Source organism: Zootoca vivipara, chromosome 1 (genome assembly GCF_963506605.1).
Source record: "Zootoca vivipara chromosome 1, rZooViv1.1, whole genome shotgun sequence".
Lineage (NCBI taxonomy): Eukaryota > Metazoa > Chordata > Lepidosauria > Squamata > Lacertidae > Zootoca > Zootoca vivipara.
Window position 1 is genome coordinate 34191852 of NC_083276.1, and position 27321 is coordinate 34219172.

At 42.8% G+C, this 27321-nt stretch overlaps 1 protein-coding gene across 1 annotated transcript in view; it reads right to left on the reverse strand.

Moving 5' to 3' along the window:
• Positions 1 to 301: 301 nt before the first annotated feature.
• Positions 302 to 27321, reverse strand: part of AKAP6 (A-kinase anchoring protein 6) — a 214324-nt gene continuing 187304 nt past the window's right edge. Inside the window, exon 13 of the mRNA XM_035109758.2 lies at positions 302 to 6983. Within this exon, the coding sequence (XP_034965649.2) occupies positions 3654 to 6983 (3330 nt within the window). The 3' untranslated portion in view covers positions 302 to 3653. The remainder of the gene's footprint in view (positions 6984 to 27321) is intronic.

Below are 27321 nucleotides of genomic sequence, written 5' to 3' on the forward strand. Positions count from 1 at the left end.
TGAAGTAGCAGGCAATGGGAAAGACTTCTGCCAGAGTCAGAGGAAACCATGCTAGACAGAGGGAACAACTATTCCGACTCGGTATAAGGCATCTTCCTATGTTCCTAAAAAAAATATACAGGTGGGGAGGGTCATGGGTCATACTCAACGCAACAACAGAAGAGTGTGAGATCTCATCTGCTTTGTATATTTATTCTTTGGAAGCTTTCACCTCCATGAGGAAATTAAAAACAGCAACAGCAGTACAGTATTAAACCACACCAGATGACAGGATAGAATTATCACTCCTGATATAGAACTTTTCAAAGCTGCTATTAGTTTTGCTTAATGGTCAATTTTATAGCACGGTGCTAAAAGAATGAGATTACAACTTAGATACATCCAGTGGCAAAATAGATTTGCTCACAACAGCTTTATTCTGGCTTGCAGCTGGAGCAAAAATCATGTGAAATTAGTTGAGCTACATTGGTAAATATGCATACTGTCACCTTTGCGAACTGAGTTTATTTTTAGGGTACACATATACCATAGATAATTTTTTCTCTTAAGTATCACAGCTCCACATAAAATCACACATTTTAATGAGCTTAGCAGCACAGGTGCTCCAGGAAAAAAAATGGTGTTTGCCATTTATCTTTCAAATTAAATAATGTGTTTTTAAATAGTAACTTTTTTCATAATACACTTATGGGAACAACATTTATCTGTCACATTTTAAGAGATGTATTAGTAATAAATGTAAATTACCTTTGGAAAATCAGTAATTAGGCTCATCAAAAAAATAAACAATCTGCCACCAAAAAGATAATCTTTAGCATAGTTAAGTATAATAACTGTTATTTGAATAAGTTAACAAATTAGGATAGATTGCCTCTAATTCATTTCCCATAGCTTGAGAGATGAAGTTAAAGTATCGACTAAGCTCTTACAGTGGGGGGAAGGGACTTCTAGAATCCATTGAAAATACAGATACCAGAGCCTTCGGCAGAGAGATTCCTTTCACTGTAACATAAACAGTACTCTGAGCCCCAGCAAAATTCACCTGGACCTCCACACATAAAGCCATCTTGAGGCTGTAATCCCACACACAAGGGCAGTCTTAGTGTTCTACAGGTGTTGTTGGATTATGACTCCAAGTATTCCTGAACATTGGCAGTGATGGCTTGGGCTGATGAGGTTTTTAGTTCAACAATATCTGGAGGGCACCATGTTGGCTACCCTTGCTATACAGACTAACCTGGGAGTATGCCCCATTGAACTCAGTGGGTCTTACTCTGGGTGAATGGGCAACGGTAGTTCACTTGAATGTTAATGTTATGCTGTCTTTGCACAATTCACACAAGTGGGTGTTTTCAGGGGTTGAGCTGGCTGTAGTAGCTTAATTTCAGGAGTTCACAAGCAGTTGCCATGTTGGAATTTCTCCAGAACAAATGGTGCTTGTGTAAAAACTGCAAAACTGCTTTCGCTACACAAAGTGTTGTTAAAATACAGTGTGAATAAATAGTAGTGTTCTGATCACAGATAGTGAGGTGGAAAAATGGGCCCATAGGATGGTACTTTGTCAATGCTGGATAGCACAAGAAATGAAATAAGTTCACAGGAACCGAGGTTGCACTGGAAATACCAATTTTCTGTGGACATGTTCCCAGAATCCAGCTCAAGTTGCACTTTAAAAGGCATTTATAAAATACTAAATTCAAATGGGGGTGCACATCAGGATGTGTATCCCAATGAAAGCAATGCAATGCATATAGATAATATCCTCCTTTACATGTACATGCAGTTTATGCTCAGAGTTCCTGAACCAGCAAATAATCCACACAGGGAACTCCAAAACTGGACTAGGGCATATAACATAGATTTATCATCAAAAGACTGTCTATCTTTGCAGAAACAAATGGTAAAAAGAGAAACCTGTGTTTGTCTTTGGCAGGGAAAAAAGAATCACAGAGACCTATGGCACTTCAAAAATCATTATGTTTATTGTGACATAAGTTTTTGTAGTCCAAGAAATATTAAACCACAATAACAATAGAATCAGATTACATATGTCTACTCAAAAATAAGCCTGTTGAGTTAAATGAGGCTTATTCCCAAACAAGCATGTATAGGATTGTAGCCCAAAGGTGCTAGTCCTTAAACTGCCACAGACTCTTTCAACACAATCCTTTGCAGAGTTAGGCCAATGAAATTAATATTCCTCTCTGCATTTGATCAGGGTGTTACTTGATTCCACTGTGGTAGAGTGTATGTATATATCCCGTGTCACATAAATGGTAAACATTGTAATGGTAAACTTCTCCCTTAACTGTGACATCCTCCTGCTGTTTCTACAGCTCAGGGCAATGGGGGTGCAGGATCACATCATTCTCAGGCACCTGTGAAAGATACCACTATCCTCTTCCAAGCTGCCTGTACTTCAATAGAGAAGGGTAATTTTTCTATTTCAGTAGGGCAGTTTACATTCCCATATAGCCATCACCGGAAAGGAATAGCTTTAGATAGTGCATTTACATGCGTTATTCCTTTCTCCTGTCTTACATGTTTTCTCCAGGCATTTAAGAAACTGGCTAATCTAATGTGTGTGGCAGAGCGGAGAACAGGAACAAGTGTACTTGTTGAGTTGCAGAGTGCTTCCACTTATGTAGGCTTCCTGTGTGATTTGGAACCTTGCTTTTTACAGTGATCTACGCCACACAGGAAGCCTCCAAGATTACAGGAAACACTCCAATATAGACAGCCACAATCCAACTCACAGATGGGGATGGGGATGAGGGTGGGGACCTAGTGCACTCATTGCTGTCCCCTGCCCACCGCAAATGTGTTAAACCTTTTTCCTGAATGCCTACAGAAGGCTGTAGTGAGTTGGGTAACCTAGAACCAAGAGAGCAAGTGGAGATCATCTCCTCTTAACTTTCCTTCCTCATCAACAGAGACAGGATCAGCTATATCCACCCTCATGGTCTGGACTAATTTGCTGTCTCTGAGCAGATAGGAAGCAAAGGGCTGTTGAGGAAAGCCCATAATATACTAGGTGTAACACCCAGTTTCTCTCCCATCTTCCTTTCCCCAACATAGTGGGACAGTATAGCATCTCTTTTGAATCTGCTTCCAGTGATAACTGCTGCATTGCAGAAAGAAGATTGCTACTGTTCTCTCTTGGATTCATTGGGTAATTTTGCATAGTACAAACATCTGAGGAAATGCAGCCAACAAGTTTGAATCACACAAGGGCTAGTTCTTACTTTCTTTCTTTTTTGAGCACAGAAAGTACAAAATGAATGCTGCTCACATCAGCTGAAAATAGTATTTAACTAGCTGCTTTCCACAGAGAAGGAAATATGTGAAGTGATCAGCTAGGGATCAGCTCCTGCTTTTGTGAATCTTGACAAATAAAGGTAGTGATCTGAATGCATATTTGCCATTCTCAGCTGATGCTTGTTTATCTGAGACTGTATCTGTATCTTAAACATAAAAGAAGTGGCCTGGAATGGTTTTTAATTCAAGAGACACAATGCTATGATCTACTCGAAAACTCTGAAAGGCCACACATTTTCTGCTTCATTATAGTCATGTCAGTAATAAGCAAAGCTCGTAGTGTTCAGTACCTACCTCTTTATGAAACAATGTGTGTGTCCATGGAGGAATACATTCTACCTCTGTGTATTTATGTGCCTTTCTTTGTGAAGATGCAGGAGGTTTTCTTCACATGTAAGAGTTTTAGTGTCCTGGTGCAAAACATCCTTCTCTTTCAAGTGATCAGGCGTTAATTGAATGGCTTCAGCTGAGGCCTTTATAGAGGAAGCAAAACCTTCTTCAGACTTTGCGATCCCAAGTGGCTCTCGGGGTTGATTTTCTTTAGAGTTATTTGGGAAGGAATTTAAGACTGTACATTCATCAGGGAGGTCCAAATTCAAAGATTCACTAGTATAACTTAAATTATCTGATATCATCTGGCTAAGAGAGCCAGGCATGCTGATGTCCATCTCCTCACTTAAGAAAGAAAAGCCACTACATTCAGCAGATGTTTTAGGTTCATCTATTAAATCCAGGGCTTCGTATTTTACTTCCACTTCACTGTCAGGAAGATATCCCTGCTGTTCCACTCGTTCATCTTCAGGACAGGCTTCAAAAAAGCATTCAATATTTTCCGCAAAGTCTAGAGGGACTGGAGTGCTGGTTTTTTCTTCAACATATTTAGTTACCTCCCCACAGTCACTGTCATGAGAAGAAAGTGAGAGGTACGAATAAAAATCACCCTCTCTAAGTTGAATGGGCCTGTGAGAATGTTCTAGAACCTTTTCCCTGATCTGGGCTAATGAATGTGGAACAGCTGGTTCACTTTCAGGCTGAGACTTGTTCTTTAAGGCTGTTGAGGCCATGTCAATTATCTCCATCACAAAGTTGTGCACTGAACAATCCTCCTCATTTCTTTTATCAAAAGCAGCAGTTTCACAGCTACAACATGAATCATTATAGCCAGCTGATGCATTTCCTTCTGCTTCATTTGATTTTAAAGATGCACAGCAATCTCCACCATGTTCACTAATTCCTGTTCTGCTTTGTTGATCATTTGGTAGTGATTTTGGTAATGCCATATCTGAACTTTTCATATCCGAGTCAAATTCTGTAAAAGGTTTTATAATAGAATGGCCTTCACATTGAATATGTTTTTTATATTCTTTCTGAGAGCTGGATATTTTTGACAATTGAGCTGGCTCTTTACCATCCATATGTGAATCATCCGAACTATCAGTAAATGCTTCACATATACAACATTCATTTTCACTTCCTTTACTAAGTGGGCTAACATTCATGGCAGCAGTTGAATTTTGAATATGTTCTTCCTTTGGACTTTCTTGAGTAATAGTAACATTTCCATTCTCCATGTCATCCACAAAGTGATCTTTGGAAACTTGAAAGCCATCATTTTTCATTTGCCTTTTTGTCCCTGACTCATCATGGCTCTCCGATGTGTTCTTACTGTTGCCATTATTTTTTGAAAGCTTGCGTATGGAATCATTCAAGAATTTTTCAATGTTCAATGAATCTTTTGCTTTCAAAGTCTCATTACTTCTTAAATTCTTACAGCCCTGGATTTCATCATCCAGATTGCACTTTCTCTTCTCCTTTGTCAGATTAAATTTTGGTCTGATCCAAGTATAGAGTTCATTCTTTATGTAGTCAAGTCCTGAAATTAAATTGCTGTCTTCATAAATATCCTCATCAGTTGCAATACTAGAATCATCATCTTCATCTTTAATGCCTAGCTCTTCCTCAGTCAAGGTGAGAGTAGAACTTGATAGCAAATCACTATCGTCTTCATCATCAGTGCAAGCGGAGGTACAGGAAACATTAACAATCATGCTAACGTTGACATCGCTCTCATCAGCTACCGACCGACTGAGGTGTTTTCTGAATGATGCATTTGAATCTGGTGCTTTATTTCTGTGCAGTACAATATCTTCAGAGCACAAAGACAAGTCATCACTGCTGCTTAGCTCAGTGAGAGAAGCCGGTGAATCTTCATTAATAGAGGATGCAATATCCAATGACAACTGGCCAGCCAAGGACATTCTTTGAGAAGTGCTTTGGAGTGTGATATCAGAGATGCTACGCTTTATTTTTTGGTCTAAAGGGCTCTGGATATTTTCTAGACGATTCAAAAGGTCTAAGGTCCTTTTGCTAAGTTCCCCCACTGAATCACTACTTCCACTTAGGTCTCCAGAGCCATTGCAACTAAAAAGATCTTCATTGCTTTTGTAGGGCGTTAGACAACTCTCCAAGGATGTGCTACGATGAAGCCCATCTCCACTTCTAAAAACAGTTGAGCCAAACAACTCATTTGCCACTGAAAGGGAGTCTAAAGAAGAGCTATGAGATAAAGTTGGGCACAGCTTTGCATTTGTTGGGTCGCTCAGTTTCTTCAAATCCTCCACAAATTCACAGCGTTTGGGGTCTCCATCATCCAAGTTGGTGGAGAAAGCAATCTCATCTGTAGATACAACTGGCTTGAACTCTAAAGGTTGATGTTCAGATTTCAAGGGGACTTTATCAAAATAAAAGCCATGAAGCAAGCTACCCTGCTTAAGTGCTTTTTCTGAGTTCGATTGTTTCATTATCATTGGTAGCTGGAATTTGGAACCCTGAAGGTATGAATAGTCGTAAAATGTCAATACATTGTGTTTTCCTTGTTGTGACTCTTCTGAACCCTCAGAGCCCTGTTGAGTGATGCTGCCCAGGTTTTTATCCCTGTCGCTGGACTTTGACTGGGAAGTATTTAAGAAATTAAAATGGATCTCCCCATCCTCTTGCTTTAAATTTTGTTTTATCACATCAACTATATTCCCTAACTGGGAATGTGAAATGCTAGTCACAGAATTATCCTGCTTTCTATCAGTATCGTTTTGCAAATGGACATCAAGATTTTGGATAGCTTCTGCCTCACTTCCATTGACTGTTTTATTCTGACTGTCAGAATGCCTACTTACATTTCCACTGTGGTACATATAATTCTGTGGGCTTGTCAAAGTAGTGCTGCCCATTAGTTCTGGCAAATGTTTGGTTGGTGACAACAAAGAGTTCTTATTCACATGCTTCTTTAAAGTGTCCAAGTGTGTAAGTGTGGAGGATTTGGATGTCTTTTTCATTAGAGATATATGATTTCCCCCTGATAGCTCTACATTGTGAAGGCTGTACACTTGGTAGACTTGTGGACCTGGAGATGCTGTAATGGTTGGGCTGCTGAGGCAATTTTCATGTACGGTGGGATTTTCCTCCTGTTTGGGATGGTCATTATTACCACATGCTTCATAGGGAGAGTTCAGTTTTGTGTCATCTTGCTTCAGTTCTTGATCAAGCTCATTGAATTCCTCATTAACGCTAATCAACGTATTACTTATATCCATTTCATCCCATTCTAATGCATCTTCATTTGTACCATTCAGCTCCATTAAGCTTGGATCGATAACATTCAGGGATTCCTGTTAAAAACAGAGGAATAGAATAATCTGTTAAATCACAAACAGTACATCCCACCTCCATAACTGAAAGTCAATACAAAGTTCCTTACTCCTTGTAAAAAGCCCATTTCTCATCAGTTTTGCTATGCTGCATAAAACAAGAGATAAATTACTGAAATACAATAAATAACAGTAAAGAGCAATAGATAAAATTCAGAGTGTGGACATAGAAAAGCTCATTCAAATTCTATCTTAGCTATGAAGTTCACTGGGCATTGGGCTGCTAAACTAGAAATCTAGCAACAGTGGAGAGTTCAACAGAATCTCTCATACCTGGTTAACCAAGGATGAACCACATTAAAAACAGCAGTTCCTTCTTCCTCTAGAATCTAGGGGTCACCATGCACCATAAAGTCCATCTCGTCTAGACTCAGCTTCAGTCTATTCTGCCGTGTCCAATTAATGGCTCCCAAACTCAAGGTTGAGGCTGCTGGTATTGGATCTGGTGAGGTGCCAATCTGCAGTGTATTTCAAGGACTCAACTGTCTGTCCCCCCACCCATAGCCACAAACAGGATCAGCACCACAAACTCCTCAGGAAACTGGTGCTAATTTTAGGATGCCTAGGATTATCTGTGTAGAAGACAAGATGAGGTGGGTTTTTTTTTGTTACAATTGCAGCTGGAGAGCCAAGGTTAAATTTCCCCTACTGCGTGTTGTGGTCCCACTGAATGCCCCTCCTGCCCACTCCACAACCCAGTATACTTCAAAGTGATAAATTTAGTCCCATATGTAGTTTGGCTTTTAGAGACAGGGAGGAGTGACTATTATAACTATAACCATGTAACGATCTGACAATGGCAGAGGAGACTGTACAATCCCCTTCATGCTCAGATACTATAACCTACATGTTTTTGGTTTGTAATACAATATGGTGGTAATAGTATAATGCTTCTCATGGCAGCCATGATGTCCTGAGCAACACCACACTAAAACAGGAAGTCTCAGCATGATTGCTGATGTCCTGAGATATGTGGCTACCTCTGTCAGTTTAGCCAGGAAGTCTTTCTTAAACAGGAGAGTAACCAGCAACAGAATTGCTAGGATGCCCCCATTTCCCCAACATAAAATACTAACATTTCAACCTGGCTTTATCAAGGGAATTTCCAGTCTGGAGGCCAAATGCTACACAACCCAAACTGGAAGATGGTCTTTGGGTTATGTACAATACACTGAGCATTAGTAACAACAATTATTCAAAAGATTATCTATTATCTGAATGTGAAAGCTTATCTGAATTGTAAATGTATGGGAGGCCAAGTAAAAAAGTAAATATTTTAAAAGTGTATAGTATTTTTGATAGGGAAAATGCTTATATCCCGACTTTCTGCCTTAATATGATGTTCGTCACCGCTATGGATCACCCATTCCTCCTCGAGGAAGATGCAACAGACCTCTCGTCACATGCAAGAGCTCTACTAGAAGACTCTTTGTATGCAATGGTGGTGGAAAAGAAAGGGTTTTTATTTTTATTTTTTTGCAGCCATCACAGTCATGGGGTAGACCCTTCAGCAGCCGTTGTAAGCAGCAAAAGTGAAACACAAACTGCTTCCTAAGAATCTATACTGCTATGGCTTTCAATCAAAACACTTGCAACATAACACTTTCCCCAGCAACAGCAAAACCACCAATCACTCATGTGGCCATCCAAACTGACCCGCCCAACAACCCGGGGATGTCTTGTTAACCCTTCCACAACCCGAGCTCTGCTTAAGGGGAGAACTCGCTTTGCTCCACATCACCTAAGCTCCACAGAAAGCCATTGAACTTAACCAGCAGGAAATGACCCTCAGGAGTAATCACAGCAATTGCATGATCTATTTCCCCATTCCAGAGGTGCAGGAGCAGAGGAAGAGGAAGGGGTGGGGGTGGGGGCAGTCTGCCCCGGGTGTCACCACTGAGGGGGGTGACAAAATGTTAGGCAGCACTCACCATGGGGCCTGCAGCACGCCTGAGCCACACATCTCTCTTGGGAGTGACGCGGTAGTTTGGGCACCTGCAGGTTTCATGCTGCCGGAACGGTCCGCCCACCGCCTCCCCATCAGCTGTAGAACTCCTTGGAGGCCCCATGGAGCGTCCTGTCCCGGGAGCGTCCTGTCCCTGCCCCGGCTCGCCCTGCCCTTGGGGGCAGGGCACATGCGCCGCCCACTGGGCTTGCTCCACCACTGCAGGGGTGTCTTCAAGGGATTTGCCAGCCAAGGCAGCAGAAACTTCCTGCTAAACTACCAGGAAACCACCTGGAGTTACCTTAGCATCTGCTTTGCAATGCATGTGGAAGTTCTTCAGTTCAACCCCTGGCATTTCTAGGTTGGGCTAGGAATGTTGCCTGTCTGAAACCCCGGAGAGCTTCTGCTAGTCAGTGTGGACAGTACTGAGCTAGATGGACCAACTGTCTGACTCAGAATAAGCAGCTCTCTGTGGCCTGACACACAATCCTGTTATCTGCCCTTGACAAAGGAACTACACCAGGTTTCTAACACAAAACACCAAATTCAGAGTGTGCTGTATTATGTGGGTGGGGCCAGATATCAACTGAGACAGACCCGTGGTTGCCAGGGAGGCATGAAAATCATAAGCCACTCCCAACAAGGGACCTTAGCGTGGATGAGATTCCTGGGGACACCCAACCTGGGTGTTAATGTTCATCTGTTATACAAGTTCTTATAACAGCTCCTTTGTATAGAGTATACCCAACTCTGCTGAATTTTTATTTGAATTTCCATTTGTTTGCTTGCTGATAAAAGCAGTATTAATGACTGGTTAGTATGACTAATGAATGTGAAAGACTTTAGTTGTAAAAGCAATCCATCAATCGTCTAATCAAATACTACATTAATTTCATATATTGCCTGTGCTGACATTGCTCTGGGAAACTGCTGAATAATGAAGCAAGACGGTAGGGAAAAAATTGTTGCCTTCCTATGAAATTGTTGGTTTTATGTATGCAACATTTAAAGTTAATCTGATGAACCCTTCCCCTCTTTTTTAAGACGTATATTCAACTGTGAAATAAAAGAAGTCAAAGGATGTGGTGCAATGAGAAATGATGGGAAATTACTCCTATCCAATTTGCCTATTTGACCTTTGAACTGGACACTTTGCAGTAGATGGGACTGCATGACACATGAGATGTCTTCTAATTCTGGGATACTGGGATTCTATTGTTTAGTGAAGCAAAGCTCCGAAGGGCTATAAGTTCTTAAACCTTCTACATAAAACTTCCATGCATACAGAGACATCACTGAAGTTTTCTCCATATTTCAAGGTGCATACCACGAGTAATAAATGTCTTCTTTAAGATTTGAAGGGACAGAAAACAGACTCCATAATTTTGTGAACCTGCAGAACCCACCCGCTTCTTAAATATAAAATGCTTGTCACTTTCTGGCAAGGAAGATAACATTGCTGCTGTAAATCAGCTTTTGCCTGCTTCATTTATTCTGTACATCATGCAGATTCCACAGCAGAACAGAAACAATGACATAACCTCAACTCATTTATTTTAATTGTGGGATCACTTATTTCAAAACTTACTTTTTGTCACTTAACTGCTCAAAGTTTTTACATGGGGAAATAATTAATTTCAGTAGATCTACCCTGAGTAAAAATTAGTTGAACACCACCCACTGGACTGTAGATCCCAGGATCTGCTGAAAGAAAGGTTCTCCTCCTTCTGCAGCTGGATAAAATTTTTCTCCATAGTGTTGAGCAAAGCAGGGGCTTCCAGAATGGTGTGGCAGGTTGCAGGTGGGACAAGGAATGGGTAAAAACTCCCTATTCATGTAATATTCCAATAAAGATGCTTTTATGTCTTGACAGAACAGACCTGTAGCATAAGCACCTCATATGCTTTTACAGGGTGAGGACAATTAACAAAGAGTTTTGGTGATTGGAGCAACCACCCTTTCTTTCGCTTACACTAGTTGTCAACTCTGAACGACTGGATAAACCATTGTGGAAATGAAGCAAAATGAATGAAAGAAGCCATCCCCCACTTCTAAGAATGTATGAACCACAATGAAAAACAAAAATGATTTTGTCTTTTGAAAAATGCCAGCATGCCAGTTACTTCTTCTGAGGGAAGTAATCCTGTTTACAGTGCCCGTTTCACCTCTGCAGCCCTCGTGTTTTTGTTCTAAATGGGTCTCCTTGTGTTGCAGCCAAACCGAGAGCTATCCTCTTTGCACAACACCTACACCTCACCATTAATAAACAGCAACTGTAAAAGGACATTCATGCTGCAACATTTTTGGGTCCACAAATGTGTATAAATACGGCGCTTTACTATGGCTCTCTAGAGGCAAGAGCAATTAGATTCATATACTTACTGTAATTAAAGTTAAAGCAGAAGCTAATTAGCAATGTTGTGTTTACTTTCCTTTAAAGAAAATAAAGATCCTAGAGTCAGACACACAATATATTTTTTAAAAAATTTAATGAATGCAGGTACCCACAACTATAATTCAGTCATTATATTAGTTTCTTCACTTGTTCATAGTCCTTACTAGCATTTGTTGGTAGAAAATATGATGGAAATCACTCTAGCTTTAGAGGGAAGTAGCAGAGTCGTTTTTATGCTGTGAGAGATGATGAGGTATATGATCTACATTTTTTCTCTAAATCAATTTTCTTATTGAAAATAATTAGCCTTTTGAGCTCTTGACAAAGCATGGCTCCAACCTTGTATTGAGCTTTAAGACAGGGCAGTGGTCTGTCTAGGTTCAGTGCTGTCTGTACTATACTAGCTGGGTTTCAGCTAGTCTTTCCTAGTCCAGGGATTAAGCTTTGGGCTTTCTTCATCCTAAGTATGTGTTCCACTGCTAAATTATACCCGCATCCTTGTGAAAGGTCAATTAAGAATGCTAGGGTTAGATGTCTGCAAACATGGTTGGATAGCATCATCGACCACAGCAGGGTGTCCACAAGCCATGTGATCTCAGTAAAGGATCTGATTTTGTGCAACTATGGTAACAGTGATCCATCATCCATTGCATTGAGGTACATCTTATAATAAGAAACACAAAGATAAAAGGGCATTTGAGCAGCAACTGGGAATGTTGTGATGTTCAATATGCAAGCTCAAGGAAGAGAAAATCCCATTTCCTTGTCTATTTGGAAATAATTTGATGGGCCATTAGCTGGGTTCCCTATTCCATTGATTGCCCCTTCCCAACTCCTCAACACCCCCAATATCCACAGCTGAAAAAGCAAATGCAGCTTAATTTTCAATTTATATTTCTTTCACATGAATCAAGAGAAAACCTGGGACATCAAACAAAGACCATTTGTAGTATTGTAACCAGTGGTGGAGGAAGGGGGTGTGGTCCACCCCAGGTGTCATCACTGAGGGGGGGGGTACAAAATGACAAAAATGTGAGTTAAAAAAAATAGTAATAATAAAATTGGGCTCATGAAACTTTTTAGTTCGGTCAACAAACGTAACGAAACGTGGCTCACTGGGCACCACACTGCGGGGGCTAGCACTTACTGTGGGGCCTGCAGGAGTGACGTGGTGGCTTGGGTGCCTGCAGGCTCCGCAGCGTGGGGCTTGCGACTGCCCACCACCTTCCAGCTGAGGGGGAGGCGGTGGACAGGCTCCACGCAATGCGCCCTGTTGTGACGTGGGGTTTGTGATTTCAGCTCTCTTGACAAAACATGCTGGAGACAGTTCTCTAGTAACAGCTCTTTATTAAAGTGAACAAGACTGAAGACTGAGGAGAGGAAAGCTACATTTATAGGGACAGGGGACTAGCTAGGAAGGGATACATTTTGGAGGGAACAATATCACGCAATCACAGTGCTGCCTTTTGGAGGAAACCAATAAGACAGAGGATCCAAATACAGCAGCTTAAATGAACCAATAGTAGCTGTACCCTCTGGGACCAAAAGGCAGTTACTTTATCCTAATGCAAATACAGACAATAATAATACAGATATAAAATCCTTTGACTCAATACACAACACCCCTCCCCCCCTAGTGAGCACAGCAGACGTAATCCCTCAGGTACTGTGGGGTCCTACAACTTCTACCTGATCTCCTGACAACAGGTGTTGCAGGTTCTGGATTGGGTGTTACCTGTGGTGGAGGGGCTGCTATAGGGGTTTCATCAGGAACAGATGGAGTCCCAGACATCTCAGGGTCCCCGACCTGTACCTCGTCATCATGAGGACTAGCAGACCCTGGTTCATTTGCTGAAGCCCCTGGTGACTGCACCTCTGGACCATTTTCACTCTGGTCTCGCAGCTGTGCGTCATTAGCCAGGGATGAATTATCTGACTCCTCCCTGCTGAGCGCCCGGCGCCTCAGCTGATCTATATGTCTCTTCCAAACTTGCCCATTTTCCAAGGTCACATAATAGGACACAGGTCCACTAGCCCGGGTGATCACACCAGCCACCCACCGCGGACCTCGTGAATAGTTCCTCACCCAGACCAGATCTTCAGGGGCGAGATACCTTGTTGTGTCAGTCTCAGCCTGGGGGGTTGCTCTTGAATTACGGTTTGGCATTTTATCTGGGTGGACATAATCCAGCACCGTTACCAGTCTTCTACCTAAGAGCAGCTCGGCTGGCGACTTGCCCGTCGCAGTACACGGCGTCGCATGCTGCAAAAATAACATTCGCGCAATGCGAGCCGACCAGTTACCCTCCATTAAGCGTGCAATGGATTCTTTGGCTGTTCTTACCATGCGCTCAGCCTGCCCATTGGAGGATGGGTGAAAGGGCGCGGATGTGACCCCTCTTATGAAGTTATCAGCCAAGAATGCCCTGAATTCTTGGGATACAAAAGCTGCCCCATTATCTGATACAATGGTCTCAGGTAACCCGTGGGTAGCAAACAGCTGCCTCAACACCTTGATTACGGCAGCTGATGCCATGCTAGGGACCATCGCCACTTCTAACCATTTGGAATATGCATCAACGATAACCAAAAAGACCTTCCCTTGGAATGGCCCTGCAAAATCTATGTGCAGCCGGCTCCAGGGAGTCCTGGACTGCTCCCACCAGTGGACTGGTGCTCTGGCCACTTCTGGCCGTACCTCTTGGCATGCCTTGCATGTTCGTACCCATTGTTCTATGTTCTGGTCCATTCCAGGCCACCACACATAACATCGGGCTAGCGACTTCATCCTGACCATTCCCGGGTGTCCCATGTGAAGCGTCTCAAGAACCCTGTTTCTCAGTGGTGCTGGGATGATCACCCTATCTCCCCATAGGAGACAACCCTTATGCATGGACAATTCGTGCTGCCTTGTCGCATAAGGCCTGAATTTTTCTTCATGCGGACCACCTGGCCACCCCCTCCCCACCCAAGTGAGCACACGGGAGAGAACAGCATCTTTCCTCGTTTTCTCAGCTATATCCGTAGCTGTTACAGGAGCCCCCGGAAGTGTTTCTAGCATCATAATGTGCTCCGCCGGAGCAGGATCCTCATTGCTCCCGCCAGGAAGGGGCAAGCGACTCAGCGCATCAGCATGGCACAATTGTTTCCCCGGCACATGGGTCAAGGTGTACTGGAACCCATTCAGGAATATTGACCAACGCAACATTCTGGGGGAGAGAATTTGTGGCGTTTGTTTGTTTGGGTTGAACAACCCTAACAGTGGTTTGTGGTCCGTTTCAATGGAGAATTGGCGACCGTACAAATAATCATAGAACCTTTTGATTCCGGACACAATAGCCAGTGCCTCTTTATCAATTTGAGCATAGTTGCGCTCCGTGGGCGACAACGTACGGGAATAGAAAGAGATGGGCTTTTCCGACCCATCCGGTTCCCTATGACTCAGCACAGCCCCCAGACCGTATTGAGAGGCATCACATGCCAGGACCAGCGGCTTTGACTCATCATAATGAGCAAGGACGCTCCTGCTACTCAGCATTCCTCGCAAGGAGTCAAAAGCCTTCTGCTGCTCCCGCCCCCATCGCCACACATTCTTTTTCTGCAATAGTCTATGTAATGGTTCAGCTACCGAAGCTTTCTGGGGTAAGAACGAATGATAAAAGTTAATAAGTCCCAGGAATGACTGCAACTCCGTCTTGTTCTGTGGTCGTGGTGCCTCGATGATGGCCTTAATCTTAGCATCTGTGGGGTGGATGCCTGATGCATCAATTTTAAACCCCAAGAAATCCACCGTTGGCACCCCAAAACTGCATTTTTCCTTTTTCAGTTGCAACCCCACCTCCTTGAACTTGAGCAACACTGCACGGACACGCGCAACCAGTTCCTGTGGGTCTTTTCCAGCAATCAAAACGTCATCAAAAAATGGCAAGACCCCCGGCAGACCTCTTAACAGGCGTTCCATGAGCCCTTGAAAAATCCCTGGGGCCACACAAACTCCGAACTGTAATCTGTTAACTCTGAACGCCCCTTTATGTGTGACAATAGTCTGTGCTTCCGCTGATTGTGGGGTTACTGGCAGCTGTTGGTAAGCTTGTGCCAGGTCAATTTTGGCGAACACCTTGCCCCCAGCCAGTTTAGCCAACAGATGTGATACAACTGGAATGGGGTATGAGTTTCCCCTGAGTGCCTTATTGATAGTACATTTGTAATCTGCACATATCCTGACTTCCCCATTTGCTTTAAGGGGCGTGACGATTGGAGTCTCCCACTTAGCAGAGTCCACGGGTGAGAGAACTCCCTGCTTGACCAATTTATCCAGCTCTGCCTCGATCTTGGGTTGCAGTGCAAATGGCACTCGCCTTGGTTTGAGTCGGATTGGAGCCACCCCGGGGTCCAACTCGAAGTCAACTGGGGGCCCTTTATAACAACCCAGTTTTCCATTAAAGAGACCAGCAAATTCCTTGCATAATACCTCGCTCATCTCAGGGCAGGTTTGGATTGAATTAAGCCCTGAGATACTCAGTCCCAGGGCAGGGAACCAGTCAGTGCCCAGGAGACTGGGGCGACTGCCCTTCGCAATCACCAGTTTGAGTACAGCCTGTTTGTCCCGGAACTGTACTCTCACGGCACACATTCCCATAACATGGATGCGGCCTGCCGAGTACGACTGCAAGGTTGCCGGAAAGGGCTCCAGAGGGGGCAACTTACCCCTGGGGAAGAATGTCTTCGCGGTCTGGTCTGACACGATGGTGAATGCAGATCCGGAGTCCACCTCCATGTCGCACTGCTGACCCTCAATCTTCACCTTGACGTGTGCCTTGCCTTGTGCTGGAAACTGCACGGCCCTCCCATTGATCTCCGTTACGTAGTGGCAGTCCTTTAGAAAACGAGTTGCTGTGGGCGGTCTGCGATGCTCCAGTCTAGGTGCTCCTGTCGCTCCCGACGCCGCCGATCTACAGACCCTGGCGATGTGACCCGTCTTTCCGCACGTCCAGCAGATAGCATCCCTGAAACGACAACTCTTCCTTTCATGGTTTCCGCCACAACCTGGGCAACTGCCTCAGCGATCTCTGTGCACTGTGCAGGCCTGACGCACCGACTCAACCCCACGGACTGGGCTCTGGCTTGGAGTAGCCTCTAGCTCGTCCATGGCATGCACAACTTCTATCTGTGGCTTAGTGGCCTTGCGACTGGCATCAAGTTCCTCTCTTTCATAATTCTCCGTGGCGGTGGCCTCCTTCAAGGCTGAAGCAAGGGTAACCTCTTCTTTAGCCACGATGCGTCTTCTGGCTTTCTTGCTGCTCAGACCCCCAATAAACCGATCCAGGAGAGTCTCTTCCAGATTTTGGAAGCCGCAGTGCTGAGCGAGCTTCCGGAGTTCAGCCAGAAATGTGGATACAGACTCCCCAGCACACTGCTGCCTCTTATGGAACTCCATCCGCCGGGCCATCTTGGTCTCAGTAGGCGCCAAGTGGCTTGTTAGGCAGGCAAGAATATCTTGGAGAGATGTCTCACTCAGCTTAGCTGGAGCAAGTAATGCCTTGGCTAGCTTGAAGGTCTCGGGCCCACAGTAGCTCAGGAATGTGGCCCTTCTTTTGCTGGCATCGGTGATCCCTTGAGCCACTGCGAAGAACTCAAAGCGTTCGACGTAGTCTTCCCAGGTGTGGGGCTCTGATGGCTGGAAGGGCTCCAATACCCTTGGACTCTCCATTGTCCTAGCGGGCAGGGTCGTCTTCTCAGCTGGCCAGTGAGTCTTGTTCTCAGCTGCAATCCGGACTCTGAGGCAGGGTTGTGTTTAACCGCTCCTCAGCATTCCGGATCCCATCCTCGTCGCCAGTTGTTGTGACGTGGGGTTTGTGATTTCAGCTCTCTTGACAAAACATGCTGGAGACAGTTCTCTAGTAACAGCTCTTTATTAAAGTGAACAAGACTGAAGACTGAGGAGAGGAAAGCTACATTTATAGGGACAGGGGACTAGCTAGGAAGGGATACATTTTGGAGGGAACAATATCACGCAATCACAGTGCTGCCTTTTGGAGGAAACCAATAAGACAGAGGATCCAAATACAGCAGCTTAAATGAACCATTGGTAGCTGTACCCTCTGGGACCAAAAGGCAGTTACTTTATCCTAATGCAAATACAGACAATAATAATACAGATATAAAATCCTTTGACTCAATACACAACACGCCCCACCTCCATGGGTGGCTCTCCCTTCCCCCAGCTGCAAGTGGCAGGCTCCGCACTGGGCACCTGAGCAGCTAGCTACACCGCTGATTGTTACCCCCATTTGGCTAAAATGCAACAACTCCCATTTGGCTAAAATGGAAGAACAGAAAGCTTCCTGTTTGATTACAGAATTTGTTTGATACTGCTGTAAACTTATTTTTCGGGGGCACATGGAGCTGTACAAGAAAGGTATGGGTAGAAAACCCCTTTTTGCATGAAAAGAACTCTGCTCATGCTTCTCTGATTCCAACTAGTAATTTCTTGCAAGAAACAGTTTAGTCACCAGAATGATTCATTCCAGGGCTCCAAGCATAAAGGTCTGCACTGGGAATTATGTGGCGCGATGACAAAATCAATTTATCCATCTACTATCCTTTTTGGATCCTAGCCCATGCCAGAGACTCATTTGGTTAACCTTTAAAGCCCCTTGCAAATGTTCAAGGGAAGGGAAGGAACTTTCAAAAATACTTACTGCAGAAAACACACACACATGGATGTCCTGTTTAAAATTTTGGTCACTTAAACAATTCAAAGAAAATTTCACAATTTCCACAAATTGCGTGGGGCGTAGCCATTTAAGTAAGTACTGGGTCTTAAGCACTGTTAACACTCTGACTTCAAAAAAGGAAGGACTGTGGAAACAGTGGTTACTTTCTGTTCTATCACATTTTAAATCAATTTAAGTGACAATCACTGGTTTACGTGTCAAATTGTACAGGAAGAGGGGATTTATTTGTGTTGATAACATCTGGAAACACAGCACATTTTATTGGAAGTTGCTTTTGCTGCTCTATAGTTTGCTTTTCATCTGTCAAGGGGTTACATGACAGCTATGTATGTGTTTGTGTGTTCAAGCTTCAATGTCATTTTGGTCTCAACATTGCTTCAGGTGCAATATATGCATTCCCCCTTCCAAGCAAGTACAATAAAGGATATTCACAAAAAGAAAAAGCAACAACAAAAAACAACCACCACCAAACAAGATAGCTAGATGTGCCTTAAAAACACATTTATGCACAAGCAATTGTTCAAATGTGAAGGGGGTATATCCTATTCAAATGTGTATCCTATCAACAGCAATGCAACACGTAAATATCCTCACCCTGGGATGGATTCAGACTTTGCTTTCCGTGGACAGGCTGTCACTGCTGGAAGGGAGATGACTTTTGTCAATTCACCCTTCCTCTCTAGCTCCTCAACTCACAGGCAGAATTTGGTGTGGAGGGCTGCAGCAGGGGATCAGCAAAAGTCACCCTCCCCTGTCTCTGTGGGCAATATCATTCACTCAGGACATGCCAGAGCTGTTCCATAGACAGCAGTCTGAAGCGATGAAGGAGCTAAAGTACGGACTAAAGAGCAATCCAAATTAGAGGGCAAACCAGAAGGCAGAACTGGAGAAAAAAACCAAGAATCACAACCAAGAAGCAATCCAGGTCAGAGGGAAAACTAGAAGGCAGATTCGAGAACAAGTCAAGAAGAGTCAGCACCAACCAGCAATATACACAGGCCTTGTTCTTCAAGCAAAGTTCTGCTCAGGCAGGAAGATGCACCTTTTTGGAGCTCGCGGGAGCCAATGGCCAACCTGGGTAGTCTGGAATATTTATCCCTGAGAAGCTCCGGAGACACTGCTTGCCACATGGGGTAAAAGGGTCGACAGTTTAATGTATTTATTGGTTGCACCCACCCTGGGTATTGTGACAAAGGGCAGGATAGAAGTTTGTTTTAGAAAAAAAATAAAAATAAAAAATAAATATCTACAAAGGAGCCTGCTTATGTACTCCAATCTCCTTGGCAGAACAAAAGAGGGTCAGTTGTATGACTAAGATAGTATTCTGAGGCCAGTTATCATAGTTCTTCGCCTCTTTCCTTTTCCATGTTATCTTAATTACCTTGTAAGCCTGAAGGCAGAGCCATATTGCTTGTTTCAGGTGCTTGCCGTATTGCTTGTAGAAACTGCTTGTATTTTTATTTTTTATTTTTTTAAAAAGGCTGCCTTCCATCTTGCAATTGCTCTAAGTGTGCTCTAAGTGTGGAACTGCAAAATATAGGGGCCAGGAGCTAACACTACTTATGAAAGAAAACTGACGAGCACCAAGAGCCTGGGCTTGAATACATCCCTCTGCTTGCAAGCAAGTGATTTTGGTCATAGAAATGACCAAAATTGCACAGCAGTTCCAGTACTACAACCCCCAATGCTATAATTGTAGTGAAACACACACACACACACACACACACACACACACACACGGCCTATGAGGTGCAATATGTCTACAGCAAATGAGGCACTAACAGCTAATAGCAACAGGGGAGACAAATATCAGTATTAATGGCATTGATACAATTTCCCATTATCTAAGTGTATCAGGTCTGTATGTGCACCAAATGTGATGTATTTTTGTACAATCTGTAGCATTCTGGGGGTATGTTCATGGCTCCTAGTTCCATGATGAATTGCAGCTGCCCACCCCCTAGTAATAATAGCAGTACTACTGTACTCCTAACAATTTTGAACTGCAAAAATTCGGCATCTTTCAACATTGCTGAGTAAACTGACTGCATAAGCGAGGACTCCATAAACTTTAGGAACTCATTTATTATGTTGCTAGATCAGACACTGCATTTATTCACACAGTGCATCTATAAAACTGAGCTTTCATTAGAGTCATGGGGAGGCCCAAGCCTCTTTCCCTTCACTTGAGAAGGTGAAGCTCAAGAAGATAATTAAGCATGAAACAATGAGGAGGCTTGCTGGGTAAGCAGTAGTGTGAAAACAGTTACTTCTCACAAAAGAGGGGAAATTAGCTGGCTGGATAAAAGAGGAAGTGTCAGACTGGAAGACTGGAAGGAGGACTCTGCCAACATAAGCAGAGAGAGCTGCTCCATGCATCATTAATGCCATTTTTTTTAACACTTAAGCTCCACAGCTGTCCAAGTCCAAACACATTCAAATGCCACACATTCAGAGAAATGAATATGCCGTGTTGAAATTATTTCCCTTAAACTTCCCATGTTCATCTTTCACTCGTTGTAAGCCAACTGCCAAATGTAGCAGCCTCTCAGTGGAGCATCTTTGTTTACAGAGTCAGTGCAAACAGAGCCTTCTAAAGAGATTCAGTGTCCTCATTATATTATAACAAACACATCATTTTTTACATTGTAAACACCAATATTTCCAGGAACAGAAAGTTTGGTTTGATTTTGATGCTTTCAAACTGTGCAGTTTCATTTGTGATGTGCCTGTTTCCTTTCAAAACTTCCCTTCTCCAGAACAGTGTTCCCTGAAGCAGCCAGGATTTTTTTTTATTTTTATTTTTGGCAGAGGTTCAGGTGCACACAGTGCCAAAAGAAATAGAATAAACAAACACTGCTTAATGCAGCTGGCTAGGTAATTTACATATTACTGCACACCAAATATGGAGACCTGAATATGGATTAGAACTCCTGTGATGATACAAATGCTGTATAGATAAAGAAAATGAAAAATTCTACATAACCATCAATTTACCTTTCTCGGGAGTGACATTTTACTGTAAAATATATATAGAAACACATAGGTACATTAAAATATATATGGGGAAACAGGTACACTGTAGATTTTTGTGTATGTGCTTATGTCAGTCCATCCATCTAATTACACACACACACACACACACACACACACACACACACACACACACCACACTTAGGCAACAATACACAATTCTTATTTAGGCATCCTCTCTCAAAAGTGTATTTTTTCCATAGACAAATGCTAAAATGCAAAGAAAATAAATATCAAAATAGCTAACATATGCTGGACTATTTTGGCATATTATAATGTCACAATAATTCTGAGTGTTTACTTGATGCAAACTTAGCTAGATGCTAAGATGTCCTGAAAGTGAAAACACAGGAACCATTTACTCATGTTTTAATACACTGGTATCTACTTTCAGAAGTAAGAGCTTCAAAGTATCCTCAATTTTGTTGTTTCTGTTTAAACATACTGTGAGCATACCCCCTTGGCACAGATTAAAATCAAAAGTGAAGTTATACCACTGAGATCAATAGAACTCACTCCAAAGCAAGTGTGTGGGAGGGTAGCAGTTATTCTAGCAAAATTCAAAATCAGAGACATTCAAAACTGTAATCCAAAACAGTTAAACTGAAATTTAGAACCTATGTCCTTTTATGCAGCTATTGCTATCTAACGGACTCTCTCACAGTATTAACAAACAATGGACTACAAAAACAGAGACTCCTACAGTCTAAATAAATGCACTGAAGTCTCATTTATAAACAAATCATTGTCAGCATTATAGAGAAATGTCATTGTTACTTAGGCTGCAATCCTAACCCCACTTATCTAGGAGTAAATCCATTAGAATTCAATAGGACTTAGAGTAGACTTGGTCAGAACTGTGCTGTTAATTTAGTATATGTGTGTATATATATAGATAGATAAATTGAATCAATTTTATCTTCCTGCTTATTTAAAAATGTAACATCCTGTACTCTTTTCTCCATACAAACTGAATGTAACAGGTATCCAATGGGATAATTCAGCATTTTAAATCCAGTTAAGATTAACAGTAACTGGTGACACTGGTACACCTGTATCAGGACAACTGGACACCTTAATCTGCCCCACCTGCAACAAAACATGTCTGTCTCATATTGGTTTCTACAGCCATAGCAGGTGCTGTAACTCTCCAATGGTTTGACTTCACCCGAAAGGCACACTCTTCCATTGTCTCCCAAGACAGACAGATGCCAACAAAATATACTTAAAATATGGAATAGTAGTCATTGTAGTAGAAGCAATAGTCAAAGGCTTAAAATAAGGTCCCAAGAAGGTAAATGAAAAGAATGCAAACATTTTATAGACAAACATTCTGATCCAGAATGAGATATCAATTAACAGAAAAAAGTTTCTACTTGTGGATCAACTCTGTTGTTGTTGTTGTTGTTGTTGTTTAGTCATTTAGTCGTGTCCGACTCTTCGTGACCCCATGGACCATAGCACGCCAGGCACTCCTGTCTTGTACTGCCTCCCGCAGTTTGGTCAAACTCATGTTCGTAGCTTCGAGAACACTGTCCAAGCATCTCATCCTCTGTCGTCCCCTTCTCCTAGTGCCCTCAATCTTTCCCAACATCAGGGGCTTTTCCAGGGAGTCTTCTCTTCTCATAAGGTGGCCAAAGTATTGGAGCCTCAGCTTCACGATCTGTCCTTCCAGTGAGCACTCAGGGCTGATTTCCTTCAGAATGGATAGGTTTGATCTTCTTGCAGTCCATGGGACTCTCAAGAGTCTCCTCCAGCACCATAATTCAAAAGCATCAATTCTTTGGCGATCAGCCTTCTTTATGGTCCAGCTCTCACTTCCATACATCACTACTGGGAAAACTATAGCTTTAACTATACGGACCTTTGTAGGCAAGGTGATGTCTCTGCTTTTTAAGATGCTGTCTAGGTTTGTCATTGCTTTTCTCCCAAGAAGCAGGCGTCTTTTAATTTCGTGACTGCTGTCACCATCTGCGGTGATCAAGGAGCCCAAGAAAGTAAAATCCCTCACTCCTCCATTTCTTCCCCTTCTATTTGCCAGGAGGTGATGGGACCAGTGGCCATGATCTTGGGTATTTTGATGTTGAGCTTCAGACCATGTTTTGCACTCTCCTCTTTCACCCTCATTAAAAGGTTCTTTAATTCCTCCTCACTTTCTGCCATCAAGGTTGTGTCATCTGCATATCTGAGGTTGTTGATATTTCTTCCGGCAATCTTAATTCCGGTTTGGGATTCATCATCATTTCGCATGATGAATTCTGCATATAAGTTAAATAAGCAGGGAGACAATATACAGCCTTGTCGTACTCCTTTCCCAATTTTGAACCAATCAGTTGTTCCATATCCTGTTCTAACTGTAGCTTCTTGTCCCACATAGAGATTTCTCAGGAGACAGATGAGGTGATCAGGCACTCCCATAGTGGATCAGCTCTACTATGGGCAAAACAGGGTTCTGAGGTTAGAAAGAAAACCCTCTCTCATATTTAAAGTGTTTTCCGTGCCCCTCCCTGAAAAAATCCTGTGGACACACATGCTCATGGAAGGCTTATATCAAGTATCTGGTATTAATGGAACATAAATGGAGCAAGTAACTGTGTTTTATTTCCTGATTTTCACACCAGCTTGCAGAATGAGGTCTATAGCAAATTCTTATGCTACTTCTTTTGCCATTTGTTCTTGCCTCACAAAATAATTATTTAGTTCGCAATTAGGTCATTTCTGATGCCAAGTGCTGTTAGTATTGAGTGGTGATGTGTATCAAAACAACAATGTCATAACTTGTGCATCATTCTTCTATAGGTGATTTTCCAACATGTGTAATGAGCATGATGCTATTGATTTTCTTTTAAGCATTTCACCAAAGGATACTTCATTTAGGGCCAACTTTATGAACAACTGTTTTCTTTTCCTAAAAGTGTCAGGGAAGCACAAAAGAAGAAGTGGATGAGGATATCAGCTTAGCAGGAATGCACCATGTTAGCACATTTTTGTTTCCAGGTTTGCTTTTCATTCATTATAAAGAATCTGGATTTTTTCCCAACCTCCTCTCAAATGGTACTTTCAGCAACCTCTTTGACTCCTAAGAATAAGCATCCAAGAAAAAGGCTTCTGGAAAGCAAATGCTTGGTGTGTGTGTGTGTTTTTTTTAAAGTGAGCTGTCTCACCACCGCAGATTTTTCCAAGTTCTTACAACTCTAATTAAAATGTGGTAATTGGTTATGTTACCTCAATTACCATGATGCATGGACATTGATGCAGAGTGACACCAATTGAATCCCTTGGGTGTTATACCCTAAGGCCATCCCATTTATTGTGGCCTTATTATTTTCAATTATGTGGCTGGATGTACAGCATACTTTCAAAGCCAATGCACATGGGAATTGAGCTGGACACATAGTACAGTGTACTTACAGAAGCGTTCGGCAGCAGAGGAAAATTTGCATGATGGAAAGGAAGCATTTCTCAAATCCACATGAATAATCTTAAGTCAGAAATATTGCAGAGAGCCAGGAACAGACTTCAATCAGGCAGGCATCCCAAACCTAAATGATACCAACTCAAAATGTGGCAACTAACAGCTTCTTCAGTTGTGTAGGAAAGAAAAAAGAATAGTGGCCTCTTATATGTGACACATTTCAAGGCAAGGACAATGAAATCATAGATAATGAATTGAAAAGAACAACAGTCTCTCTTTTGGAAGAGGTTACAGGTAGGTAGCCGTGTTGGTCTGAGTCGAAGCAAAATAAGAAAATTCCTTCAGTAGCACCTTAAAGACCAACTAAGTTTATATTTTGGTATGAGCTTTCGTGTGCATGCACACTTCTTCAGATACATGCACACTTCTTCAGTTTTGGAAGAGGTGTTTTGCCTAAACCCTCATTTGTAGCCCTGGCAATTCTGCTTATATGAGCAGCTTCTATAGGAGAAGGTTTTTCCTGGGAAACTGGGTCCTCCCTAACAAGAGGGCATGTGTTGCGGTGTGACCTGGCAACCAGACCCTGTGTTTTGGGTGGGACTGTTTGGATAGCCACAACACCCTATTGGCGGTCCCTCAATCTTGGATGCAATCTGACCAATGGGATGCCAGCTAATTCGATCGAGGGACCTCTATTTAAGCCCACATACGTGTCCCTAAGCTTCCTCTTTTGGGTTCTGTGCATCAGAACATCCACCCACCTCTGCCTATATTTAGGGCTTGCGCTTGACCTTGCTATGCCGTCATGTGCCGTCTGTCGTTGGGACAGGGGCGCAGCAGGAATTTTCCCCACTTGGCTGATTGGCTGGTGCCATTTGGGTTTCGCCTGCCGCGTAGCAAATCGTCACAACTTGTAAGGTTGCGGATTGGCTCTGGTTCAGGTGATGGGGTGGCAGAGCGGTCTGGTCATCCCTATGTGATGGGTATTCCGTTAAAGGAATCCATGGACTCATTGGTTGGTCAACCCTGTGAGGGGTTGTTCCCTGAGCCTGAGTCTAGGGGACATCTGGGTGGAGGACTAGCAGGGCTCCTGCTTTCCACTGCCCCAGGTGTTCACCCAATGCTGACTTATAATTGGTGCCCAGGGTCAGTGCTGCCTGCAAGGGTGCAGGGAGCTAGTCGAACCAGAGCCTATGCAACCACTCATTTGATTGTAATCAATAAAGTTGTGGCCTAAATTCTGCCAAAAACCAAAGCAAAATTTGAGTCTTGTCTGAATTTATTTGGGGGTGGGGATGGTGGTTAAAAGGTCTGCACATGCAAAAGAGCGGGACCAGGGGAAACCGCTCAGACAGCATTGATCAAGTGGAAAACTGCTTGGACCTGTGTATGGGACAAGTGGCACTATGGACGAGCTGTCAATCTTTTTGTTGGCAGCTGTGACCATGAGTGTATTTTTACTAACTTAGGTTGGTTAACCAACTGCTTCTGTTCCTAGGGAAGAATACAGCAATTGATAGTATGGTTACATCCAAACTGGATGGCTATAACAAGCACTAAACAGGGCTGCCTTTGAAAAGGGTTTGGACACTTCTGCTCAGACAGAATTTCGGTAGAGCTGCTACTAGGAGAACATTACACCAAAACCACATCCACGCCATACAGTTAAAGCACTATTATAAAACTTTCCCGCCATGTCTTTCCACAATGAATTCTGGGAACTTTAGTTTGTTTAGGGTGCTGATAGCTGTTAGGTGAGCCCTATTTCCCTCTCTGAGTTACAGTTCCCAGAGTCCCCTGGGAAGAAGGGTTGATTGTTAAACCACTCCTGGAATTCCATTTCATAGGCAGGCAGTCTGAATTATTCACAAATCCTTTTCACTGAATAAAATGAATTAATTAAATGAAATAAACTTTATGCAAATAGACTTGACACATGACTAGATGGGGAAAGTGTATTGGGGATTGCTCCAGAATTTTAAGGAAAAACCACAGCACTTCAATGCCAACTTTCATATTGACATACACTGATAATATGAGAAACAAACCATCTTTTGCTATCAGTCCTAGAGAAACTTTATGTTTTGGGGGAAACTGTGGATATTGTAAAAGGATCTTTTAAAAAGCTACTAAAAAACAACAACTCCAAGCTCTTTACAAATAATTTCAACATAACCCCCAAGCAATAACAATAGGTTGCCATTGGGGACCATGAAAAGGAAAACGGTCAAAGGAAAATGTTGATAGATGTATTAAAAGAACAGAAGATGGAAGCAATTCCTGAACTTCCGCAACACATCTAATCAACCAGGCCAGCATTTGCACTGTCAATGACTCTTGCCAACACCGAGTCTGATGCCATCAGAGATGTAAACACATCCCATTTGTTTTCATATATTACAGTATATTGTGGACAACCTCAAATAAAAAAACTATATACTTGTTTCCCGGGGATACCATTCATGTGCCAAGACTGGCACACCATCAAGTGCAGAGAGATAGGGAAAGCAGAGAAAGCAATCTTGGGATCAGCCCAAGAAATGACTACACAGGAACTGAATGAAAGGAAATGTTGTAGCATGCCAGCTTGGAATTGGGAGATGGCAGGGGAGGGAGAGAAAAAAAAATGCAAGAGAGACTAACTAATTTCAGTTCCAACTGCAGCATCCTGATTCTAAGAACTCTTTTTATCATCTAAGAAAATGGTAGATTTTGAAACTAGCCCTGTTTTCATATGAGATGCATATGTTAGTAGCAAGAGGCCTCCCCAAAAC